The sequence below is a fragment of the Penicillium psychrofluorescens genome (genome assembly GCF_964197705.1).
Source record: "Penicillium psychrofluorescens genome assembly, chromosome: 1".
Taxonomy (NCBI): domain Eukaryota; kingdom Fungi; phylum Ascomycota; class Eurotiomycetes; order Eurotiales; family Aspergillaceae; genus Penicillium; species Penicillium psychrofluorescens.
In genome coordinates, this window is record NC_133439.1 from 650,130 (window position 1) to 674,924 (window position 24,795).

The 24,795-nt window shown below is 52.7% G+C and overlaps 8 protein-coding genes across 8 annotated transcripts; 5 read left to right on the forward strand and 3 right to left on the reverse strand.

Moving 5' to 3' along the window:
- Nucleotides 1–857: 857 nt before the first annotated feature.
- On the reverse strand, nucleotides 858–2,555 carry PFLUO_LOCUS223 (GCR1-dependent translation factor 1; the record flags this gene model as incomplete). The annotated part of the gene is made up of 3 exons (XM_073779356.1): nucleotides 858–925; nucleotides 979–1,903; nucleotides 1,953–2,555. The coding sequence occupies 3 exons, from the start codon at nucleotides 2,553–2,555 to the stop codon at nucleotides 858–860; spliced, it is 1,596 nt and encodes a 531-aa protein (XP_073634321.1).
- Nucleotides 2,556–3,183: 628 nt separating this feature from the next.
- On the forward strand, nucleotides 3,184–3,617 carry PFLUO_LOCUS224 (uncharacterized protein; the record flags this gene model as incomplete). Its single annotated transcript, XM_073779367.1, has 2 exons — nucleotides 3,184–3,447; nucleotides 3,510–3,617. 2 exons carry the CDS (start codon nucleotides 3,184–3,186, stop codon nucleotides 3,615–3,617), a joined length of 372 nt encoding a protein of 123 aa, XP_073634322.1.
- A 93-nt stretch (nucleotides 3,618–3,710) lies between these two features.
- PFLUO_LOCUS225 (uncharacterized protein) lies at nucleotides 3,711–5,150 on the forward strand (the record flags this gene model as incomplete). The annotated part of the gene is made up of 7 exons (XM_073779378.1): nucleotides 3,711–3,716; nucleotides 3,772–3,788; nucleotides 3,835–3,925; nucleotides 3,982–4,374; nucleotides 4,435–4,558; nucleotides 4,628–4,750; nucleotides 4,810–5,150. 7 exons carry the CDS (start codon nucleotides 3,711–3,713, stop codon nucleotides 5,148–5,150), a joined length of 1,095 nt encoding a protein of 364 aa, XP_073634323.1.
- Nucleotides 5,151–6,821: 1,671 nt separating this feature from the next.
- PFLUO_LOCUS226 (uncharacterized protein) lies at nucleotides 6,822–9,191 on the forward strand (the record flags this gene model as incomplete). Its single annotated transcript, XM_073779389.1, has 3 exons — nucleotides 6,822–7,005; nucleotides 7,079–8,938; nucleotides 9,004–9,191. The coding sequence occupies 3 exons, from the start codon at nucleotides 6,822–6,824 to the stop codon at nucleotides 9,189–9,191; spliced, it is 2,232 nt and encodes a 743-aa protein (XP_073634324.1).
- Nucleotides 9,192–9,600: 409 nt separating this feature from the next.
- On the reverse strand, nucleotides 9,601–10,203 carry PFLUO_LOCUS227 (uncharacterized protein; the record flags this gene model as incomplete). Its single annotated transcript, XM_073779400.1, has 1 exon — nucleotides 9,601–10,203. One exon carries the CDS (start codon nucleotides 10,201–10,203, stop codon nucleotides 9,601–9,603), a length of 603 nt encoding a protein of 200 aa, XP_073634325.1.
- A 1,154-nt stretch (nucleotides 10,204–11,357) lies between these two features.
- Nucleotides 11,358–15,233, forward strand: PFLUO_LOCUS228 (uncharacterized protein; the record flags this gene model as incomplete). The annotated part of the gene is made up of 2 exons (XM_073779411.1): nucleotides 11,358–13,201; nucleotides 13,259–15,233. 2 exons carry the CDS (start codon nucleotides 11,358–11,360, stop codon nucleotides 15,231–15,233), a joined length of 3,819 nt encoding a protein of 1,272 aa, XP_073634326.1.
- Nucleotides 15,234–19,396: 4,163 nt separating this feature from the next.
- PFLUO_LOCUS229 (uncharacterized protein) lies at nucleotides 19,397–21,628 on the forward strand (the record flags this gene model as incomplete). The annotated part of the gene is made up of 3 exons (XM_073779422.1): nucleotides 19,397–19,474; nucleotides 19,558–20,003; nucleotides 20,077–21,628. The coding sequence occupies 3 exons, from the start codon at nucleotides 19,397–19,399 to the stop codon at nucleotides 21,626–21,628; spliced, it is 2,076 nt and encodes a 691-aa protein (XP_073634327.1).
- Nucleotides 21,629–21,645: 17 nt separating this feature from the next.
- Nucleotides 21,646–24,369, reverse strand: PFLUO_LOCUS230 (uncharacterized protein; the record flags this gene model as incomplete). Its single annotated transcript, XM_073779433.1, has 2 exons — nucleotides 21,646–23,769; nucleotides 23,830–24,369. The coding sequence occupies 2 exons, from the start codon at nucleotides 24,367–24,369 to the stop codon at nucleotides 21,646–21,648; spliced, it is 2,664 nt and encodes an 887-aa protein (XP_073634328.1).
- Between the last annotated feature and the right edge of the window lie 426 nt (nucleotides 24,370–24,795).

Below are 24,795 nucleotides of genomic sequence, written 5' to 3' on the forward strand. Positions count from 1 at the left end.
GGGCGATTTGCACTGTTTGGTTTGCGCTGTAGAGTAAGCGGTGTGTCGCGGTGTCGGGCTGGCCAGTCAGCAATAGCGCGTCGCGCTACGTCCGGGGAGTGCGGCAGCCTCTCCAACGCCCTATTCTCCTTGAAGAGAAAAGCGAAATAATTAATAAAGTAAAAGAATGGGAGAATGTCTTCGTTGTTGTGGTGGGCGAAGGTGAGAAGGACCATAGGGGGTTAAACGCGATGTTATGGTTGGGGACGAGGCTACCCTAGGACATCGGGGCGGAACAACAATGTTACAAGGCGCTATTCCTATGTTGGCAACGATCTACATTAGGGTGTTAGGGTGTCCCCATTAGGTTTCCCATTTAGGCCTAGTCCGGTTGGCTGTGGCTTGCCATTGGTGCCTTTTACTCACCGCCCCTTAGTCATGATGCACGGCTCACTTTTAAGGCCATCTGAGTGGTGGAAATTGTAGGTATAAGTGATAATCGCAGGTACAAGTGATAACCGCAGGTACGAGTGATAACCGCAGGTATGAGGTCAGCGCAGGTATGAGGTGATTGCGGTGTCTCGACGGATTCCAGACTTGCGATTGAGAGCGAGCGAAGAGAAGGTCCCGACTCGTGGTGAATCATAATGGGGTTGATTGAATAACACAGACTCGGATTCCGTATTTCTTTCTGCCGAGGTGCCTCCATACTACGTTCGAAACAGAGGTATACATGCTCTGGCCGTTGAAAACCAGACGCACAAGATTATATCATTAAGAGATAGCGCTCAACTTTTGACTCGCAGAGCAGCCGCCAGATACTACAAAAAACAAAGATGCCATGAACACATGCCGACCGCCAGAGATGAACCATGCTTCTAATAGAGGCCCTCCAACAGGTAGATAATGCCGAAAACGAGGAACGCCACCGCACCGCCGAGAGTCACTGTAATCTGGTTAGCTTGCAAGAACATATTATGCAGGCGAGAAGATACATACCAACACGCATACTGACACGCCCCGCGATGGCGCGTCCGCCGATCACAGCGGCGGCGGTACAGATACCATGGCCGGTGATCGCGCCGATGGTCACCCACCAATAATCCTGGCCCGCGGCCATGGCGATGGTGGCGATTTGGCTGCGGTCGCCCCATTCGCCAAGGAAAGTCATGACGAAGGTCTGTACCCAGGCCGGACTGAGAAGGAGGGACAAGAGGTTATTCACCCCCACGACGAGGTCATTCCAGCGGCGGGTGGGACGGGGAGAAGAGCCACGGGATGAGGATGACGATACACTCTCCGGAGGGGAGGGGAGTCGGTTCGTGGATCCACGCGACTTGGGGGCGCGGCCTGCTTCGAGGTTATGGGGCGTGATAGAGGAGCGGCGCCGGCCCATTCGCATCTGCTGATGTTCCTTCTCCTCCAGTTCCTGCTCGACCTCGCGCATCTCTTCTCCCACGCCCTCGTCGGGAGACATCTCGCGTCCTTCCTTGAGCATCTTCGCGCCGAAGATGAGGAACAGCACAGCGGCCATGAGCTTAGTGAATGACTTCGGAATCAGCGTGGGAACGGCGTGGCCCAAAACCGCCGAGAGAATGGTCATGGCGATCAGGGCGCTGAAGGCAGCCGAAAACACGACCAAACGCGCGTGTCTCATCGCCATCAGGGCAGCGACCAGGAACGTCTTGTCGCCAATTTCGGAAACGATGATCATGGTGAAAGAAAAGACGAGAGAGTGAAGCGCGCTACCGTCTTCGGGGATAGTATCGTCCTTGTCATAGGTAGTGGAGGACGTGGAGGACGTGGATGAGGAGGATCCGGGGCCATAGTTGCTATGGTCGACGGCCAGAGGGTCATCCTTGATCGAGGAAGGCGACTTGGGGTGTGGGATATCATGCGGTTTCTCGGGCAGATCGGCCGGTTTCTAAAACGATGTTAGTGTGATCAACGGAAAGAGGAGCAATCCAACATACCTCTAGGACTCCAAGATTCCCAGTCCCGGTTCCATCTGTGCTCTCGCCGTCCGAAGGCATCTTCTTCTGCTCACTGTGTGGCAGCGGAGGCGCCTCCTTCGGTCCACCCGGTACTTTTTCAGACGAGAATTGATTTTCCTTCTCCTTCTCCGACACGCCACCTTCCATACCGCGCGTGCCCTCCTTTGGTCCGGTTCGATGGGGGTCGTCCATCACGCCGCCGTTGGAATGCGGGATCACCTTTCCATCTTCCGTGAGGTGATCGGACGAAGGGAGCTTGGAGTCGTATTTCGACGAACTCAGATCCGAACTGTCGCTGGTGCCCTTGGAGCTTTTCCGGTCTCGCTCCGCGCTCGTTTCCACCCACGGACCGGCATGAGGCCTGCCGTCCTTGCCGTCCACTGGGACGTCCAGCGCCCCCCTGGAAGCAGATCCTGCTACACCTGACGCATCAGAGTCGACAAGGAGGGCGTTTGAGTTGTAGTCGTCACGAGAGCCGCGGGAATTTTGTGTGAGGTCGTTTTTCGATGTGGCGTCGGTGAGTGCGGTAGTGATGGCGGGAAGGAGGAGGAGAATTAACGGGGATGAGAAGTGGAATTTCATGCTGAGAGGCGGCGACGACCGCAGAACGAGTGACAGACAGCGACGTTTGGTGTTGGGCGCAGGCGAAAAGGAGGATTGGACAAGACAAGATTGCGCCAGGGAAGAAAGATGCCACGACCAGATCTGCGGCCGGATGGAATCGAGTGAGAGGAATTGAGGGTAAAGAATGCAGAAGATAATTAAACAAAGAAAGCACGGAGCAGAAACTATTAGAAGATGATAAATTGCGCACTGCGTGGTTCAGGGAGTTCCGACCGATGGTGGTCGGTTTCTGCATAGGGGCAGCCACGTGACTCCGCACCGGAAACAGTCAGCATTGTTTGTTTGTTCTTGGAAGAAGCCCAGAGCCGAGCATATTTACTGGTGTGGTTTGGACTAAGATGACCTTGCACAGTAAATGTCAATAATGGTCATGTGCCCTATACACATATCTTGATTAAGGCGTGCCAGGTGGATTCATGGCTGGATGTATATAAATGCAGGCAACGAAATATATTAAATCGTGTGCCTGGTCAGCAATCAAAGATAAATAGCTCGGGGAAGCATAGTGTACTCTTGAGTAAAATTAAACTCCCTGCCTATTAGTTACTACTTCCCCCGCATCTTACTTACAACAACACCAGAAACAATGGATCCATCAACCGATCCCCTGCTTTTTTTGCCGGCCCATGAACTACAGAGTAAATTAACTCGCAAGGAGATCACCAGTGTCCAACTAGTGGAAGCCTTCTTAGCGGGAATTGAGCGCCATAATCATCATGGACGAGGGCTCCACGCCATCATCTCGACTTGTCCCAGAGATATCGCGTTGACCCGAGCCAAGTGGCTTGACGAACAGCGACAACTCGGCCATGTCCAGAGCAAGCTGCATGGGATTCCCATTGTCGTCAAGGTAAAGGATCTAGCACATGGATAGATCCACGCCATGTCTCACTTTTCTTCTTCTCCCTCTAGGATGCGATCGTTACCGACGAGTCGCTTGGCATGCCCACAACGGTAGGGTCGCATGTGTTTGCCAGCCTCAGGGCAAGGCGGAATGCGTCGGTGATCACCAAGGTATAACTTTCTCGTCAATGATACTTCAAAGATTGGTTGAAGCTGGCTAAGCAATACAAGCTGATTGATTCGGGAATGATTATCCTTGCGAAAGCAAACATGACGGTAGGGCTCGAGCGCATCGCCTCCAGTTGAAACTTTAGTTCTGACCAAAATCCAGGAATTTTGCGGGTTGAAGTGAGCTAACACAGCGACAGTGCATGCTCCCATACTGACACATCAGGTCTGACACTACGGCCGTTGGCTGGAGTGCCCAAGGGGGCCAGACCCTATCTCCCTATCGCCAGGAAGGCCTGAACGAGGATGAACAGCCGGTGAGCTTTCCTGGGTTAGAGCTGAGATGTATAGAAGGCGTTGACCAACGATGCAGACCCCCGGCGGCTCCTCGTCCGGCTCCGCAGTTAGCATAGCTGCCGGGTTCGCTCCTCTTGCAATCGGCACCGAGACGGCGGGCTCGAACGTCTATCCCGCAAGCGTGAATGGGTTGTATGGAATGAAGATCACGCTGGCTTCCACCGCCCTCGATGGAGTGTTCAAGCTTAGTTCAACCTTCGATGGCGTTGGGGTTATGGCGCGAGATCCGTTCGATTTGGCTGCACTTACCGAAGTGCTTCTAACCACTCAAGCATTTGACAAAGTTCCCAGGGAAGGTTACAGTTCCATCATGGGAACCTCCTGGACAGAGCTCCGTCTTGGTGTGGTTGATATCAAATGGGGGGTAGATGACCGCATCTCGAAAGGGAAATGGGATTCGCCCGACGTGGTGAGTTGTGTCTCCGTCTTGCCATTGTTTTCAAGGTGCCAAAACTAATATTAGAACTAGAAAGCGACATACGAGGGTGCTACGGAGAAAATGAAAGCCCATGGAGCTCGATTGATCTACCCGCTCCAGATCCCGGAGGCCAAGATTCTAAAGCACGACGGTCATACCCTCCAGGATGTAGCGAGTAAGTACAATATGCTACGCGGAAACCCCCAAATTTGAAGCTGACCATAGCGCCAACAAAAAATGGCAGACTGCGAATTTCCGGGTCGAGTTCAAGACTTCCTGTTGAACTTTTGGCCCGACCCTCAGCTCCAGACTCTTGAAGATATAGTAGAGTGGAACAAGAAGCATGACGAGGCAGAGCGCTTTAAACGTAAGTCGTTCGCTATGACTGATCTGACTCGACAGTCCTCTGAACAGACCTTCATATAGCGGGGACCACGCAAACAGAAATCCTCGCTGCCTTAAAGAGCACGATGTCTCCCGAATCCCATGCATCCGCGGTCTCCCAGCTCCGGCGGTTGGCCTCTGTGGATGGAATGGAGAAATGGATGGATGAGCACAGTCTCGATATTGTGCTTGGTCCGTCGGATTCGACCCTTGTTACGTTCGCTGCGTGTGCCGGGTGGCCTATTGCAACCATGCCCCTGGGCAGGCTGGGGAAGAATGGACAGCCGTATGGCTTTTTCGCTTTGGCGAAGAGCGGGCGTGAGGATATGTTGTTTCGTCTGATGGGTGCATTTTACAGAACCTTCTCGGAAACGGACAGATGATTCGAAGTAGATATTATGAATTGAGTCAATAAACTTCCCATGAGGCTTCTAAACGCCCCCAATTGGTCTCCCTTGACACCAGTTTTGATTACATTGTACCTCGCACCCAAGCAATCGTTCCTTGTCTCCCCTGTGCAGCTATATAGGATCATGGATTAAACAGAGTCAGTACCATAAGAAATGCCCGCGCGAAGGAATGAACTGCCGAGATATACCCTGTCGATGGCGACCAGGGGTGACCCTTGCAGCCACGTCTATGATCGACAGGACACCTTCGGACGAGCATTTCTTACAGTACTATCTTCGTCTGATCCACGAACCCGTTCCTGCTTGACAAGGAACAGGCTTGGGAGCGAGGTACGATGGAAATGATTACAGACGGAAGAAGAATCCGGATCCCCAGCGCAATATATCCGTGTGCGAGAGGGTCACATGACTCTCGCTTGTTGATGCCTCAGGGTTTAGGTGCTCATTTTCTATATCCAGAATTCATCGAGGAGGGGCAGTTTTGGTGTTATAGATGGAGTCAACGGCGCTATACTCATCGACACTATACTCAACGGCACCTGTTTGAACTCTTATTTAGCTTCCATTGAATATCCTCAATTAGCGAGTATTCTTCCGCGCGACTTGCTGCGTGGATTTGCGGGGATGACGGTGCAGGAATGGCAGATAAAACCTCCTGTTAGGTCATCCCGGCTACAGCTCAAGCCCTCCGGTAGAGTGGAGGAGTGGAGGAGTAAATTAACACCAACGGTATGCCCAACGTGGACATCCCTGAAGATAGGCGTTCAGATCAGCGGCGTGAGATCAGCTGGGATGACGCCAGCGGCACCACGATAGTCCGGCGGTAACAATGGAATTTCTCCTCCCCCGCGATCGCAGACTGCAGGATGACGACAAGCGAGTCATCTGAGCCGGACCGCAATCACCATCACGGCGGCGTGTCTCAGGTCGCAGGAATGCAGCATTCCCGCCGAGGAAGTTTCGCTTCACCGCATATGGGCCGTGCGAGCGCTAACGGGCGCATGCATGACGGGGCTTATCTCCAATGATGATCGCCTGGCTATGACTGGATAGGAGGAACGCAGCCCGACAACGCATATCGCGGGAGTCCGTAATAGTCGTCGGAGTGTGTATAGAGTCGTGAATGTAGAGTAAGTAGTGAGTGTAGAGTGTTGGAGAAAGGACGAGTCAGCCTCACCGCCTTTGGCCAACCACATGGGACGACTGTCGATCCCGCATGTTGCTTGCGGATAAGCGCATGACTTTCATGACTGATGACTTTCTCTCCGCTGATATATATCTCGAGACCTCTCTGCTCCCCGGTTCCATCAAGCTATGCCGCACAGTGCCGCCGTCCAGTTGCCCCTGTTGGGTTTCTATCGCACGCGGTGACTGCATTCTGACAGCTGCATTCTGCCTCTTTCAGCCCGGGGAACTCGATCTGTCGCTATTATTATTGATTCGCTCGATTCACCGTTTAGACTGGATGACAGAATCTTCCTTGATCATCTGTCTTATAGACGTACGTGTTCCATCCCTTGACCCACCCCCGCTTTCTCCCAAGGTGTGTCGCTCTAAGCTATGCGGTGAGTTGATAAGAACTTTGATAGCGTGCTTGATTCACCACTCCTGAGCAATATAAAACATTTCCACCACTCTGTCCCGATGGCACCACCGACGGAGACGTCATCGCCTGATACCCCGCCGCAGCAGGCTGCGGCGACACCGCGGTGGAGGAGGGTCTTTAGAGGAAACCCCAAAGCCGAGTCCGAGTCCAGCGAGGAGTACGCTTATCGGTCCAAATCGACCCTTGGAATTCTCAGCGACAGACTGACGGATGAAGTACCAGGTAAGTGGCTGGTTCAGGATGGCCTTGGTCACCACGTAAGACCGCGCGGCTAACCGTTGGTTCATTCATCTAGGAACCGTCCTGCTTCTGTCAGCAAATCGCAATGAACCCTTGGGCATGAGACATCAACCGGCGCGGACGTCGGCTTCATCCATTCCATCACTAAATCCATCTTCCCGCGGTTCTTCCCGCGGCCCTCAACAACCAGTGCAGAAAAGAACGCCTAATGGAGAGATTATCCTCGAACCCCAACCGGATGACTCCGTGAATGACCCGTTAAACTGGCCCATGTGGCGTCGAGATGCCGCGCTGCTCTCCTTGGGCTTCTATTGTCTTCTGGGAGGAGGCATGACCCCCGTCCTGGCGGCTGGGTTCAACCAAGTTGCAGCGGCGTACGATGTGAGCACCCAAAAGGTGGCATTCACCACCGGTCTTTACATGTTGGGCTTGGGTATCGGCTCGGTGATCATGTCTCCCACTGCCATCCTTTTCGGAAAGCGACCCGTCTATCTGCTGGGAGCGACGCTCTTCATCATCTCGGCCCTCTGGTGCGCCGCATCCCCAAACTACCCCAGCTTGGTGATTGCACGCATCTTCCAGGGAATTGCGGTCAGCCCCATCGAGTGTCTTCCATCGGCCACCATTGCCGAGATTTACTTTTTGCATGAACGAGCGTATCGAGTTGGTATATACACACTGTTGCTGCTGGGCGGCAAGAATCTCATCCCGTTGGTCAGTGCCGCCATTATCGAGAGCCTTGGGTGGCGCTGGGTCTTCTGGATTGTAGCCATTGTGGTTGGTGGATGTTTGGTCTTGCTGTTTTTCTTCGTCCCGGAGACTTTCTGGGACCGCACGCCTCGGCCGCGGCGTCCTCACAAACGGCAGCGCCCGCACCCACTCCGCAGGGTGTCCGGCATTATGTCTCAGGGACTTCATCGCGGGCGTCCTCGTGTACAGATTCCCGACCAAACTGATAAGCTTGAGGAGGAGTCGGCCGCCGTCACGTCCCCAAAGAGGTCCAAGCATGCTCATTTTGGCATCCCCGATGAGTCCGAAAGTGAGAGACAAGACGTTGAGAATGAGAAAGTCGATGGTATTGCCGGGGATGCAACCAGCGATCAAATTATCACCCAGCCCACCACTCCAGCTATGAGCCCGGCTATGACACCATCTGTCATGACCCCGGCAACAGAACGGCCCGATGCTTTTCTACAAATCCCTTCCCCAACCGCTGCACCCTCGGTGCATCCAGGCGACCTGGAAGCTTCCCGTCATGCCGCAGTTTCACCTGCGCGCAGCGACTCGATGGAGCCTGGAGTCCCGATGACTCCCTCTCTACAGTACACCAACCGGCTGCGCGAACGTGCCAAGATACCATACACCCTGACATTGAAGGTGTGGAATGGGAGAATCGCGCGCGACAAGTGGCTCAAGGTCGCCGTGCGGCCGTTTGTGTTGTTCGCTTACCCAGCAGTCCTGTGGTCGTCCGTGGTGTACGCGCTCTCCGTCGGCTGGCTGATCGTCATCTCGGAATCTGTCGCGACCATCTTCGAGTCCAAGAGCACCTACAACTTCACTCCTCTCCAGACCGGTCTGCTCTACATCTCGCCCTTTGTGGGCGGCCTCCTCGGCACCGCGGTGGCGGGCAAGGTATCGGATATTGTGGTCCGATACATGACCAAGCGCAATGGCGGCATCTACGAGCCCGAGTTCCGTCTTGTGATGGCCTTGCCCATCGGCCTATCGACCACCATCGGCCTGATGGCTTTTGGGTGGAGTTCCCAAAACCTCGACGCGTGGATCGTGCCCACGATCTTCTTCGGGCTGATTTCGTTCGGCTGCTGTCTCGGTAGCACGACCGCCATCACATTTTGCGTTGATAGCTACCGCCAGTATGCTGGCGAGGCTCTGGTGACACTGAACTTCAGCAAGAGTGAGTTTTCCCGTTGCTTGCATTTATCATGATGACCTCCGCTGACCCATCACTTGTGCCCTCAGACGTGCTCCACGGCCTGGTCTTTTCTCTCTTTATCGTGGACTGGCTGGATGCGGATGGCTCGCGCACCGTGTTTTTGGCCATCGGAGGGCTCCAGCTGTTCTGTCTGCTCATGTCGATCCCCATGTATATGTATGGCAAGCGGGCTCGCATGTGGACTGTGCGGAAGCGGCTGATGGAGCGGCTTTAACTCGACGCATGTCTGCGTATCATGTACTGTACATAGTTCTTGAGCGGAAGAACAAGAGGAATATAGCTAGAAGAATGGAATCAATCTACCCGCTCTCTTGTTAGACGAAGCGAGTGTTGTATTGTGTCAGGGTAAAATTCCCGCTAGTAATTTTACTACGTAGGTCCATCTGCCGTGTGCCGTCTCTAATTCAGCAATATGTCTTGTTGTCGTCCATTTGATGAAGTATCTACCACCTGTTGATGGGTGTCAAGTGCAGAGGGTCTTTCTCGAAATGCGGGTCTAATGATCGAAGAAATCTGATTCTATCGCCTAGTCGCATAGATGTATCTCGAATTCTATAGATGCTTGAAAGAACAGACTGATTTTGTATTATTTACCCTAGATTATCCTGTCGTCTCAATTCAAATCAGTTAGTGCTCTTCTTGGCATCGAGTTTTTCCACCGCAGCAAGTCTTCCCATTCTTTCCAACCAGACCCTCAGGTCAAAAATTCCATCGCTTAGATCCTTCTGATTCCCATTGAATTTGAATGTATATCCGACATCGTCCGAAGGCTCCTTCCCATCAGTATAGCGAATGCGACAAGGACCAGCTTGGTAGTTTTTTGTTTCATATGCCGCTAGCCTCTCCCCATGTTCAACCGTTTTAACATGATACACTGCGCCCTCAACCACGGAGCCTGGAGCATCCAACAGTGCAGGGTATTGCCCCCACAACTTGCACTCATAGCCCGATAAACGTGCTGGGCGTAGCTCGGGTTCGGTTTCCAGCCCCAAAATTTCACGAACCATAGAGGGGTCGGTCAACGTGCCATAGAAGAAATAGGGCCCAGTAGGTGCGTCGAACAAGTCCACGTACTGGGGTGGGGTTGGTGCTTGGAAAAAGTAATCCAAAGGGGCGGTTCTGAGTTTTAAGACGTAACTGGAGATTTTTGAGCCAGGAATTTCGGGGGGTGGTGGTGGTGGTGGTAGACTGTTGAGATTCACCTGCTCTCTTTCAGTATTCGGCATGAGCGGAGTTGGATGAGAACAATGATTAGAACTCCAAGAAGAGGAATAGAAGGTTATGTAGTGGAACACTAGAAAGAAGGCCTATTGAGAGTAGTGCTGAGAGCGATGCCTCCAATGGCCATTGTTTACTCTAGTAATCAGACGAGACACATAAATGTGTCAAGATGTTGTTGATTGGAAGGAGGAGGAAGTTACTGAGCCAGAGCCACAGTCCCCGCCACTAGTAGTCGGGTATCTACAAAGACGTAAGCCGACCTCCCACTCTTACTTGGACCGAGTCACGTGGGGCAGAGGGCATTTGTCGCTTACATGATCGAGTGCGGCATTCGAGGGCACAAAAATGCATCCTTGCAGTCCAACACACCTGAGTTTGCCACCGCCACCCGACCCACTAGCACTGGCGATCACCTGGAGTTCTGGAAATACTGTCTCGTCCCCACCAGCCCTAAGCCATGACGGTGTTCGCAGGGTTCCACATTCACGCTGATTGGCCATACCCATGAAACTCGTGCTCCAAGGCGTCCACAACCAGCGCCCACCATGTAATGAATTCCCAGCCAATGCTTGACGCCGTGGCTTCCGATTGTCCAGGTGCCGCCAGGTACCGCCAGGTACCGCCACAGACGACATCCTCCACATCGTCGATGACTGTACGACCTAGGATCTATGTTCCGGTCGGGCACGTCCGCCAAGAGAGGCAATTGCGCCAGTCGATCCTCACGAATCATCACATCTGGAGTCCTTTTCCTTGACCGGCCCTTGTGCCTCTATCCCCACCTAGCAGACGATCGTTTCGTTATTTGTGGGATTGTTCCCTTCTGGGGACCAACTGAGCTTCTGCTCTGCACATTCCTTGGGCTCTACCTGTGTTCCATCGCTTCTTGCCCACTCCGAGAGCCACTTCCAAGTGTGTGGCTCTGACGCTCCGATTCCACCGGTTCCCTTGGATCGCTGCCCACATTGCTTGATCAGTGAGCGAGCGTCAGCTTGCGCATTTCCGCCCGCTCCTAGCTCCTTTTCGTGTGGACAATCGCGAATTTCAACCTCTTCTCCTCCCACCAGTTGACCACGCTCCCTTCCCTTCTCGACCGTTGATTTCTGGAGTCCAAGGATGCCGGACTGCATCCTAACTACTCCGGGGCTAGCGGCAAAGCATGAAGACTACTACTAGATCGCACGCGCACCAGGCGCACACCGACGACCGCAGAGCGAGAGAGCTGTATCGCTACTACCAGCCTGAGGTGTCGGAGCCCCTTGCCCCGTCCAGGCTGTCACCCGGGGTCGACGATTCAGTCTCCGACCCCGCAAGCACTGTCCGTACGCTGAGTGCCGATAGCTCGGTCAAATCCAACAGCAGCGCGACTTCGCAGTCGTCCACCGCGGCCGGCCCGGAGGCGTTGATCCTCGGCACCTCGAACAATACCCTGACATCTTTCGCACAGCTGGCCGCGCTTCGCCTGAATGCCGACCGGGCTCTCATTTGCGCCTTAGACCGCGACGCGCAATTCGTCCTGGCCGAAGCTACACCGACCCTCAACCTCAACGAAACGGCCGTCCGTGAACAAGACGATGAATTCTGGCTGGGATCCACGGGTAAGCGCAAGGCGTGGCCCATATTTCAGGATACTGTCTCGTTGCCTTCCTCCGATCGTCATAATGCGCAACATCACTTCCTGGAGGTCAATGACATGAGCCAGCATGCGCGCTTCAAGCACCTTCCGTTTGTCGAGAACGCACCGCACTTTAAATTCTACGCCGGAATCCCGTTGACAACCGAAAATAACATCAACCTGGGATGTTTTTGCGTGCTGAGCTCGGAGCCGCGCGAGGGATTGACGACATTGGAACAGGATACTTTGGGGTCTCTGGCGTCGCTCGTGATGGATTATTTCAAAGTCAGCCGCCAAGCGTCAGAGGGTCGGCGCGCCGCTCGTCTGTCCCGTGGTCTTGCCTTTTTTGTCGAGGGCAGTTCGAGTTTCGTGGATAGCTTCGATGCGTCTCGCGCCGGCAGCTCTATGTCTCCTTCAACCACTCACCCATCGACCTCTCTCCGATCGGCGAACCAGCGCATCAGTTTCTCCGGTGGCTCACGCGAGGACAGCCTCGGAAATGTATCTCAGATTCCATCACACAGTCCCGCCAACGACCGGCCACCCAGCAACGACTCACGATCTCTGAGCTCTGGAGCTTCTGTCTCGAAATTAGAGACTGGAGGCGGCTCCTCCGATTATGTAACGGGCTCTCTCCCGGAGTGGTTAACGGGCGCCAACCGAAACCAGCTACCCCCAGATGACTCCCATGGCAATTCCTGGTGTTTCCGGCGGGCTGCAAATTTGCTTCGCGAGAGTCTTGATTTAAGCCGAGATGGCGGGGTCATCTTTCTGGAAGCGAACAGTTCCCCCATGCTGGAAAGCGATCTCGGGAGTGATGGCTCCAGTGACTCGGGCGGCCCTGCGCCTATCTTATCAATGTCGACTTACGACGATCCATTTGCTCCGCGTGCCGGTTCTACAGCCTCTTGCGCAGCCGCCAAACTTGATCGGTCATTTCTGCAGATGCTTCTTCGACGCTACCCAAAGGGCAAGCTGTGGTCTTTTCATCGGGACGGTCAGATCTCGACGTCCGATGACGACGACCAGAATGTGCTTCATAGAGGCTCTCCGACTGGTAACAATAATCGATCACCGTCTGGAGGCGCTCTTCCGACCATTGAGGTTTCGAAGCCCGTCAAACGGCGACGAAAAGCGGCAGAAAATACAGTGCTCAATAAGTATTTCCCCAACGCCGCTCAAATCATGTTCGTTCCGCTGTGGAATGCAGCCACCTCGCAGTGGTTTGCTGGCTGTTTCTGTTGGAGCACCGAGGAGACACAGGTCTTCACTACTGCCGTGGAGCTGAGTTCTGTTCTCGGCTTTGGGTCTTCCATTATGGCCGAGTATAGTCGGGTGGAGTCACTTATTGCCGATCGCCAAAAGGGCGACTTTATTGGAAGTATTTCGTAAGTTTTCTGCTTCTCATGTTTTGCGCCAACGATTTTTACTGACAGCAGTCTTAGGCATGAACTTCGAAGCCCGCTTCATGGGATTCTGGCTGCTGTTGAGTTTCTGCACAGCACCAATATGAACGAATTCCAGGAGTCCTTACTCGAAACCGTCAATGCTTGCGGCAGGACGTTGTTGGATACGATGAACCAAGTTCTCGACTTCAGCAAAGTAGTCTCGCTCGAACGGACGTGGCAATCGATGAAGCGCAGGAAAGAATCTCCGCTTGATTTCAAAGGGACAGATAGGTTGGCTGCCCATCTGGACAGCTACGTTGTGACGGATATCGCCGTCCTGGCCGAAGAGGTGGTGGAGGGAATTTGTCTCGGCCACGCTTACGGTCAGAATTCTACCGCCTCTGCCGACCTCCCCGTGCTGATGGCACACAACGCCGCCAAAACTCCGATGGCGAGATCCAGTGTGGAAGTGATCATTGATGTGGCACATCACAACTGGGTCTACCGTACCCAGCCCGGTGCTCTGCGCCGTATCATTATGAACGTTTTTGGCAATGCCATGAAGTACACAGATGCTGGCCGGGTTTCGATTCATCTGGAGGCAGAGGGCCACTCTGAGGGCCGTTCTCGGCGGCAAGGCTTGGAGGACATGGTCACGTTGACCATTTCCGATACGGGCAAGGGCATATCGGAGGAGTTCCTTCGGGGGCGACTCTATACCCCTTTTGCTCAGGAGGATTCGCTGGCTGTAGGTACAGGCCTTGGCCTGTCCATTGTTCGAAGTCTCGTCAAGGCCCTTAATGGAAACATTCGCATTCGCAGCCGTCCTGGTGAAGGTACTGTTGTGCGGGTGTCTCTGCCACTGGCACGCCCGGTTGGCGAAGAGAGCCCGCCCATCGAGTCTCACGGGCCTCTTTTGCATCAGAAGGATACTCTAGCGCAGACCCTTATGCTCCGAGAAGGGTATCCCGGCAAACGGGCCGCTATCTGGGGCGTTGATCCTGCTCACGCATTAGATTCCAACTGGGAAGAGATTGTCCGATATCTCACCGATTGGTTTGGCTTCGAACTTGTCTCGTGGACATCTTACCTGTCCATTGATGTGCTCTTGATAGATGAGGAGGATCTACCCGCACTTCGTTCATGCGGCCCTCCGACGTCAACTTTATCGGCGCTGCTTATCCATTGTCACAGGTCGGTGGATTACAGCGGGATGTGCTCCGAATGGACCACCGTTGCCACCTCCGTCGATATTATCCGTCGTCCTTGTGGGCCACACAAGTTGGCCCGGAGCATCCTCAAGTGCTTGCAACACCTGCAGCCCAGGCCTGATGCCTCATCGGTTCTTGAGAATCCCATGGACCTGCCGATCCGAACGTCAACTGCGCAGTCGACAGTCGGGTCTGATGTTGCCGATGATTCTGCCACTACTATTCTGGCCATCTCTCGGCCCCCCTCTCCACGAACAGAGCGTACCGAGATCATCGGGACTGGTCCCATGTCCATCGAGGAACGAAGCCCGAATAGCGTGTCCGTGATCACTTCACCACCAGATATAGTCGCCGCTGCTCCCCTACCACCGCCTTTAGCCGAAGGGTCTGTGAAATCCCAGCGTCTGGCGCGTGTCCTCGTCGTCGACGACAACCGCATCAACCTCAACCTGATGATGACCTTCATGCGGAAGCGCAAGCTGACCGAGTTGGATGCTGCCGAGAACGGCAAGCAGGCCGTCGAAGCCGTCGAGCAGATGCCGAATGGTTACAACATCATCTTCATGGACATGTCCATGCCTGTCATGAATGGGTTCGAGGCCACACGTGCCATTCGCTCACTGGAGCGCGAGCGTGATGGCTACGGGCCGGCTGTTATCATCGCCTTGACAGGACTCAGTAGCTCGCGCGATGAGTCCGAGGCTTTGGCCTCGGGTGTGGATCTGTTCCTGACGAAACCTGTCTCCTTTAGGGAAGTGGCTCGCCTTCTGGAGGAGTGGGAGAAGGACGGTCTTGTGAAAGAGTGTAAACGAGGGCATTGAACCTGTGAGGCCATTTGATTGATTTCGGGATGCTTTTATTCTGCTTGCCCTTTATTTCCTTCCTTCGCCCTACCCTCGCTCTTGCACCGACAGACCTAGTCATCCTCTCGCTTGCTGAGTCGTGGTACCTGACTTTCACCAACAAAAGCAACATGGGGACAGATGTCCACCCCTCCTGACCCAATTCTCATGTTTCGTTGGCCACCACGATACATTTCTCTTTATGATATAACGTCTCTTCATTGGTCTGCCGAGTGATTATTTCGGATCATGTTATCACAAACATGATCAACATAGTCATCTCTGACGAACGCATACGATTATGTTTTTTTTTTCCACCGATCCTCCCCCCTTCTCCACCCAAATTTCCTTATCTATGACTCGCATTGCATCTGGTCGAAAGCTGGACATACGGGAAGCTACGACTAGCGTTTTATTTTTACCTTGTTTTGTGCGTTGATTTGTTCGGAGTGGTCTGGACTCGGTGCTTTCTGGGCCTAGGCTATATTATACACGACGATGCGGATGGAACAAATCCACAGATATGACTATGTTTGATTTATTGCTTATACCTATCAACACGAGAAAATATTTCAGTGTTGTGAGGGCAGTTGTACTGTAACGTCATGCCTACGAAGGATGCTTGATCCTTAAGGCTATCGCTGCCTCACATTTGCGCACTGATTCCACGTACTGACGTCTGGACGAGCGAGGTAGGAAGTATGTTCACAATACCTCGCTGGCACCTGAGTTCCAAGAGCTAGCGACCAAGAGTAGGAACACCCGTGCGAAAACAATTTATCCATAGGAAGGGTAGACTGTTGTGAACCTCGTGTGCACTTCGTATCGTAAAATTTAATCCATTTTCTGTATAGACGATATCTTTCCCCTTTATGAACTCGGCTTCTCGCCCTTACCGTCTATGAAGATCGATTATGCCAAACTAGACTACTATCCACGATAGACAGTGTCCCCCGCACGTCCAGCGCGTTCCCCATCCTCCCCTACACTGCTATGTCCTGTTTCATATAACATCAGTGCGAAAACTGAAGCGTGGAAAGAGGCACGGATAGTCTGTATGGAGAGTTCGTTCTCCGCGTCAAGGTCCACGGATGCGCACACGAGCAGTACAGTATCGTCTTGTATTGACCTCTCGTCCATGATGGCAAAATAGTTGGTTATAATTTCCGACTCGGTATCCTCGCGAAGTTTCAAGAGCAGTTCGTAACATTCTTGAGGCGATTTTCGGATGAATGGGGAATTTGGGTCGCTGTCAACCTCCATTGGTGCTTCTGATGCCTCGGAGTAATAGTCGTCGAGGGTGTCAACGAATACAAATCTCCCCTCGGCGTCGGCGTCATTTTCCGCAATAAAACGATTCATAGTCTGCAAACCTCTCGCGAGGGATTGGTATTGAGTCAAGGCTAGGGAGGGGGAGGAGGGAGGAAAGACGGCACTAACCTCTTCGCTCAGCGGAGCGGCGCAGACTACGGGAAACAAGAGACCCATCTTTCACAGTGTAGGTGAGGTAGGGGGGTTCAGGCTCGGGAACGAAATTAAAACCTTTGCGATGAATGTTTGCCCTTTCTCATCGATTTCAAGTCGTACCATCTTGTCTATGTGGATAAGTCAGGCTGTGATAAACGAATAGGCGTTAGACGAACGGGCTGGTCTCCATTAGGTATAGCGCCAGTCTAGGTGTCCAAATTTCATCGTGATCAGCGATATCAGATGCTACCTGCATAGTGATCCCTGTAGGGCTACATCTTATTCATTAGTAACTACAAACGAGTCGTTCTTATAGTACAACAGATCAGGGCTTTTTAAGAATAGATCCCGTCTAATGCCATTGTGATCATATCCTGTGGTTTCTTCATATTCTCTCTTGAATCGTATAAAGTGGGATAAAATCTACGTTTATCATCGTTATATTGGCCACGTACTAGATTCTGCAATCGAGTTTTCCGGCATGTATGGTTCTATAGACCCGTAATCTTACTCCACGCAACGATCTCAACCGGTAACCATCAGTATGTTAAGTAGGTTGTTTTACTAAATTGTGGTTGCTAATTGAGGCAGAGTCTTTTATCAATCTGACCTATTTAGGTGGGCGCCGAGTATTGTAAATAAACCGTATCGATCCTTGCCTCGCATCAGAATCCATCCGTTATGATCAGTGGGAATCACGAATCAACTTACCAACGCCCTCTCTTAAAACCGACATTCACTATTCGACCGCTTTCTACAAACCCACGTCGGATATACCATCGCTTTAGCGCGATGCCCCCTTCCTTGCCGTCGGGGTCCACTGCCATGACAGCAATGATATTTCGAACCCGGGTTGGAAATTTAATGGGCTGATTTGGCCCTCCGTTACACCGGTGATTAACCTCGCCTTTTCCAACAAGCTCAAGAAGCGTCTTTAGCAACTCCGACCCAATTGAGCGGGCGTGATAATCGGGATGCACAAAGAGACTAAGTTCAACAGTAGGAGCATAAGAGACAAGATGCCCTCGAAAGGGAGAGAGTGAAGCATATCCAAGAATCAAATCGGAGCCATCTTCTGCTTTATGTATTTTGTCGACGGCAACGATGTATGGCAGGCCCCGAATCGCAAGATCATGCAGCTTGTGCGCAACTTCTATAGCAGCCAAGGATATTGATGCCTGCAATAGCCGCCTAAGATGAGGCAACGAATCAGCACAAGCAACACACGCCACAGAGGCCAGGCATTGGTCACTTGGCTCTACCATGAACGCGTCATCAAATCTACACACTCAAATTCGTTTCCAGCGTCCCACCCCAAGGAGACTGGTGATTCCCTAATCTGCTTAGTCCTACTGGGCCGACCCCTATTTCGGGGGCGGTGATGTCAAAGAGCTTTCATACATATATCATCCTTCAGATTCTCACAATTTGATCTTCAAGATACCAACGTCGGACTTTGTATCTCATCAATGTTTCATACACCTGGAAAAGTGATCCTTCTTCAAAATGTTCGGCTGGATGCTTATTCCGCTGTATGAGAAAATCGATGCCGTGCTAGAAAAACACGGGGATTTTGATTCTGTGCAAAGATTTCGTCTTTCAGTTGTCAGTTATTATTTAAAGCACAATCCGAAACTCAAAAACTTCAAGCTTGAAAAACTGCTCGATCACATTTTGCTGGTTGACTTGGCACTTAGATACGTTCTCCAGAATGAAGAGTTTCTCAAGCACGATTACCAGACATTGAAGGTGAAAGCAAGCACCCCAGAGGACAAGAAGAAGCTCAAATACTTTCTTCGCGGCCATGACCAACTTTCGAAGAATTATTGGCTCTTGGAGCGGGATCTTTACGAATTGGAATCCTCACTTCCTGGCGGGCCATTTCGCAGGGCATATGACACCTGGAGATCTAATCCAAAATGGTATCTCCACCCTGAACTCACAAACGACTGCGCAGGAAGAGGTGGATGCTGCGGCCGTCAATGTGGATGCTGTGAAAAACGCGAACCAACCCCCGGAAGACGCCGCGGCGTGGGCCACTGCACTGTCGAATGTTTCTGCTGTTCTAAAGCCCGAGGATTTGAGCTAATCCCGTCGGACGCTGATAAGGGATGGGAAAAGGCTACTATGTCGATCTTTTCTGCGTTTGGGAATGCTTCTAACAAGACCTACCATTCTCGATATTTGCGGGCTTTCTTTGCTGGAATAGAGTCGGAGATGGAGAAAGCGCCAAAATGGATATGATGTGGCGATGAAGGCAGGCACCCATAAATTAGGCAGACTCCGATGAGTTGCACTAAGTTTGCTATTTGGTTTCTTGATGCTTTCTACTATCCTCTAAAATAGATCCCCTGCACAGGCGATATGCCAAAGCTGATATCGGCCGCTGATCAAGTGGCACAGCACTAAGGATTTAAGACTATATGCGCGAGTGTCAAGCCTTATCTATTGCCGCGGTCAATCTGATAGCTGTGGATGATGAGTCGGACGCGCCTAAAGAGGGTCCACGCACGGGTCCGCCCGGGCAGCCGGCCCCGCCATTTACTGACTGAACGACACGCGATTAAGCACGCTTGGGCCGCTCACCAGGCCGTTGACTTGCCGTTAATATAGGACCCTCGAAGCGCAACCGATCGCCCTTCTTCCACACCACAAAGGACTCGTTGTGCCCGGCTATGGATGATCAGCAGCAGTCTGCCGAACGCCTGCAGGGCGCTGCAGCCGTCGCCTGTGCTTCGTGTCGCCGACTGAAGGTTGGTCTGCTGCGTCGCCCTCCCAAGCAAGGCGTGGGTGATGTGATGGATGAACTCGCTGACGGTGCTGCGGAATGCTGCAGATGAGATGCATCGGCGCCGCCAACCCGCCATGCGCCCGCTGCTTCAAGAAGAACCGCGAGTGCGTGGTTCGGCTTCCGAATCGCCAGCAGCATCGCTTGTCGTCGCGCTCCAAAGCCAGCACTGTTCATGATCGCGCCGACCCTCCTTCGCCCAACTCTCTCGCCGAGTACAGGCCGTCGCCCGCCGTCACCCTCACCCATTCCCCAACCTCGATGGTCGCGAGTCAGGCCCAGGAGCCTCCTCACAGGCCAACCTCGGAACACCAAAATTCACCACACGATCAGACGATTCTGCCCTCGATATTCTCCTCGTCGCCAATCACCATTGCCACTGCCACCACAAAGGCCTCGGGGAACAACGATCCCTCCAGCGGCGTCACTGCTTCGCAACACCGGTCAGGGCCCGATCCGATTTCGGATTCCATCATACTGGATCTCGTCGAGTTGTGAGTCGTCTTCCCACGTATCGTGATCCGTCCTTGGCCCGTCATCCGACTAATGGAAACCTCTCCTCTCCAGCTTCGTTCAGAGATTGATATGCTACACACCTGTTCTCTCGCTAGAGCCGCTGAGCAATCTCGGTATTCTGATCGCCAGCCAGCGGCCTCTTGCATATGCCATGGCATTTGTCGCGTCCACCCTCAGCATAGGCTACAGTTCGACACGCCTCGCTCTGTTTCCTCACATGTCCCAAATGCTGGAACAGGCAAATGACGTGAGCAATAAGACCCAGGAAGAAAACTGGACTTTGCTGCAAGCACTTGCCGTCCTCTACTCATATCCCAGAGTGGCCGCGGTATCCGGACAGGTCGCGGAGAAGCAGCTGAGCCCGTGGGTCGTCAAGTCAGCAGTGGAGACCTGCGCTATGCAACTGTCATTGCATCAATCTGTTGAGGACCTCAAGACGTATCTCAAATCCCCCGGGTCCGATATATCGTCATCATTTCCCTACCGCCGCACTTTCTACTGGATCTGGCTGTTTGTCAAATCCCGCCACCACTCTGTTATTACCAGGACGCCTCCCACGATACGGAATGACTCAACTATCACCACTACCTTGGACCTCTTGCCGCATTTAGACCCCCAACCCGGCGTATGGAGGGTATTGGCAGAGGCCGCTCTACATCACCAATGGGACCAGGCCGCTCGCATTGACAGAGACTTGGCCGAGTGGTGGTGCGTACCTTGTAATACCAAGGATATCGGATCCTTGTCAGAGCTGCTGGAGAATGCCGAGAATTTACTGCAAGAATGGAGCGCCACCTGGCTGCAGTCTCATGATATGAGCACTCCTAGTTCTCACGACTCTAATCTTCTGGACCCGTCCTTCTTCGCCAACTCCATCACTGCCTTCATGGGCATTCTAACACGCTTCAGTATCGTCTCCTTTGCCGCACCAATCGTCTCGCACCAGCTGGTAGCCAAGACTGGTATGGCCACCTTTCCATCATCGAGCGCGCGTTCGCCTGAACTCTCTGCCTTTCTGAACTGCGTGTTGAAGTCCGCAGATGCGGCCGGTAAATGCTGTGACACTATCATTGAACTTAAACCCGCAGCCAGGGAGCCCTTGCGGTACATGCCCGACTACGGCTTTACGATGATCGCTCTGTGCTGTCTCCATCTGGTATATGCATACAAGATGTGCCCAGACAATCCAACGTTAAGAAGCTACCTTGTAAAGGCAGAGCAGGTCGCCTACATTATGATGGACTTGCGCGTCGGATGCAATGTATGCCCAAAGGTCTACGGAGAATACATTTTATTCCAACTGCGAACCGCAACCCGGAATTCAGCTCCTTCAACCGATAATGGTAACGAGGACCAGAACATGGCCGATTCTCACGCAGGGCCAGCCATGGGCCGCCCGGATTCTCATGCCTGGTCCCAACTGGGATCTACGGCAGACTCGAATCAGCCTCTGGACTCCTTGTTCCAATTCGGTCTATCAAACGACAATTGGCCGACAGCCGACCTCAGTTCTGACGTTTTATTACTATCAAATCCCGAATTACTTGATATTCTCAATATATATCCGGACTCTCTGCTACATTCAAATACGAACTCACTATAAGCTTTTGGTTTATTTGATCAGATACAGATAACTTTGCTCTGCCATCCGGTCTCTCCCAACCAGTAGACCCTCAACTTCCTATCCTTTTTATCGCTGATTCCAGTCACGCCCAGCTTGAGAGTTTCTCCTGGCACAAGATCCACGCCGTTATCATCCCACTTAACTCTGTCCTCATCCTCGAAATCAAGATAAACACCTTTCATGGGAACCGATACGTCGAGCTCAATAACGGGTCCCGTTTCCTCCTCGACAAGCTGCACCTTGATATTCTCTTCCTCGGTGGAGAAAGGAACTTCTTTCAATGGCTCGTGGAAGTTGACATAACGCGCGATTTTCTTTTCTCCCGCGGTCGATGAATCTGAAGCAGACCTGAGATGAATGGAAAACACAAGTTCGTTCCAATTGAACTGCTTCTCGTCTCCAAGGCTGGAGCTTAATTCTATCTTGCTCAGTTCCGTGCTTCGGTTAGGACCAAGCTGGATCAGCGACGACTCCTGAGCCCAAAGTTTCTGGCCAGTCTTAACATGCCAGGCCTGGATCTCATAGCGGACACACACTTGGTGCAGTGTCATGTTGCAGGCCCACGCCTCCAACTTCAGCGAATCATCATTGGACACACGGGCGAGGCCGGCGGTGATGGGCTCGTTCTCTCGCTTAACAGTCCAGTATGCCAGTTTCGGGCGCAAGTCAGAGTCAGCAATAGACCAGGATGACACCGGCCAGCAGTCGTTCAGCTGCCAAACCAGGGCACCGGCGCAGTATTCCCGACCGGGGCCCTGCCAGAGACGTCTCCAGCCTCGGAACGCGGTTGACAGACCCTCGGCTTGGATTAGCTGCGAGCAGTATATGTAGCCTCGGAGAGATTGCCCGTCGAATGGAATATTGTCGTTACCGTATTTGGCAATGTTTTCCGGCCCTCCGTGGCCTTTGTTGTGCCATACCATATACTCATCCGTGCTGCAATCTCGTTTATCATCCAGAGAGAAGGGCTGATCGGTCGGGTAATACTGCTTCACCGTCTTCCAATGAGGAATTGACTGTAAGCCGAATTCCGTAACCATTCGCCCGCCGAGTTTCGGATAGTCCTGGTAAGGAAATTTATCGAGATGCCAAACATGCCACTGGTGGATGTCACCATCTGTCGTGGCGTTGCAAAATGATCCGCCAAAGGGAGAGCCCGGCCAGTAGGGAATATCGGGTATCAGCTCCTTGCAAACTTCTGGCAGGCGAATCTCATAGAATAACCGGGCCGGAAACCCGGACTCCTTGATCTTTTCAGGATCCATTTCCGTGGGGTCGTATTCGGCCTTGCCCGCATGTATCTGGGCTAGATGCGCAATTGCATAGTCCTCATTATTTCCGCACCAGACCGCAATTGATGGATGATGTCGCAGTCGTGAGACATTTTGACGCACTTCAGACATGACGCTCTCCTCGAACGAGGAATAGGCCGGATATATGCCGCATGCGAACATGAAATCGTGCCAGACCAAGACACCCAGCTCATCACATGCGTCGAAAAATGCGTCATGCTCGTAGATTCCTCCACCCCAGATGCGAATCATGACTTGGTTGGTGTCTTTGGCGAGTTGTATCCAAGAGTGGTATTTCTCTGGTGCCGCGCGGGATGTAAACGAATCCAGCGGTACCCAGCATGACCCAGCAGCAAAGATGGGGACATCGTTAACCCGGAAGAAGAAGCTAGAGCCTTGTTGGCCCTGCAGTGGTTGCTGAACTAGTTCAATTTTGCGGATACCGAACCTCTTCTGTTGGGAATCCAGCTCAACTTCCTCAGAGCCATCCTCGCAGTTAAGCAGCGTAACCTTGGCAGTGTAGAGGTTCTGGTCGCCGAGTGTCCAGGGCCACCAGAGCTTCGGATTACGAATCCGTATGGTAGCTGTTGTCTTTTGGCCGCTCAGGGCGATGACGCGTGATTCGACTTTGGTGTCATCAATCTCAATGTCGATTCTGGCAAAGACTGCCTTTCCTTCAACCTCAACCGATACGCTGAGAACCGCTTGCTGGTGACCAGGGTCGAGGTGGGTCCGGATTGAGAGGTCGGCCACTCGTGCCTCATATATTTCGAGGTAGATAGGCTTCCAAGGTCCACAGTCTGTCAGCACTGGGCCCCAATCCCAACCCTGTATATATTCAGTTATCTTGTCCAGAGAGAACATGGGGGCAGTAGTAGAGGTACGTACGAAATGATATTGCGCCTTTCTAACAGCTAGACGCTTGTTTCCAAAATGGAAACTAAACCAACTATGCTCCGGATGCTTTGCCACCTCCTCCGCTGCCTTCCGCTCGGCATTATGGAAGGTAATCTGCAACGCATACGTTTCATTTTCTGCCTTTCGATTGGAATGAACTTGTTCTGTGATGTCGACCCGATGGCTGAGAAACATATTATCGGTCTCCAGAATCGTCTTGCCATCCAATTTCACAGTCGTGTACGTGTCCAAACCCTCGAATACCAGTACCAACTTCGCGCTCCCCTTGGCATGTGCCTGTAAGGGAAGAGCAAATTGCTTCTCGTAGACCCAAGTCTCGGTACCAACCCATTGCACAAGCTCCTCGTTCTTGGCTGCGAAGGGATCTGGAATGGTTGTGTTGGCAATTAGATCTAGGTAAACTGACGTGGGCAATGGCTGAGCATCTTGCCAATCGTCCATGGAAGCATCATTGCTCTTCCTGTATTTCCAGCCCTCGCTTAGGGATAGCATTTTCTTCGCTACGGCCATGATGCAAAGTGGTTGTATGGAGATTCGTACAGTGCGTGCCGTGCGAGCGCCTCTATAGTATTGGAGAACAATGTACTCAAACGGCTCTGTAACCAGCAAAATTGTCAGTCACGGCACTCCGGGATGCTTTTTTATACTTTCATTTTGCCGGCGCGACGTGGCTGATTCGCTTTGCGTGCGACTGGCCTCTTGCAAGTGGAGCAATTGTCACTTACACCAGATCTCGGTACGAGGTCGAACTCTCTATTCATCCACCGGTTCTGGGGGCTTCGTGCGAGGTTGATGCTCTAGAATTCCCTGTACCGGCGAAAATCTCGCCGAGGTGATGGCACATGCTGGTCATGGACGAAGTCAGATACCGGCCGCCGGTGGGGCTCCAAGGAACCGGCCACCGGGTGCTCCACTCCGCAGTCCGAACCCGGTAAT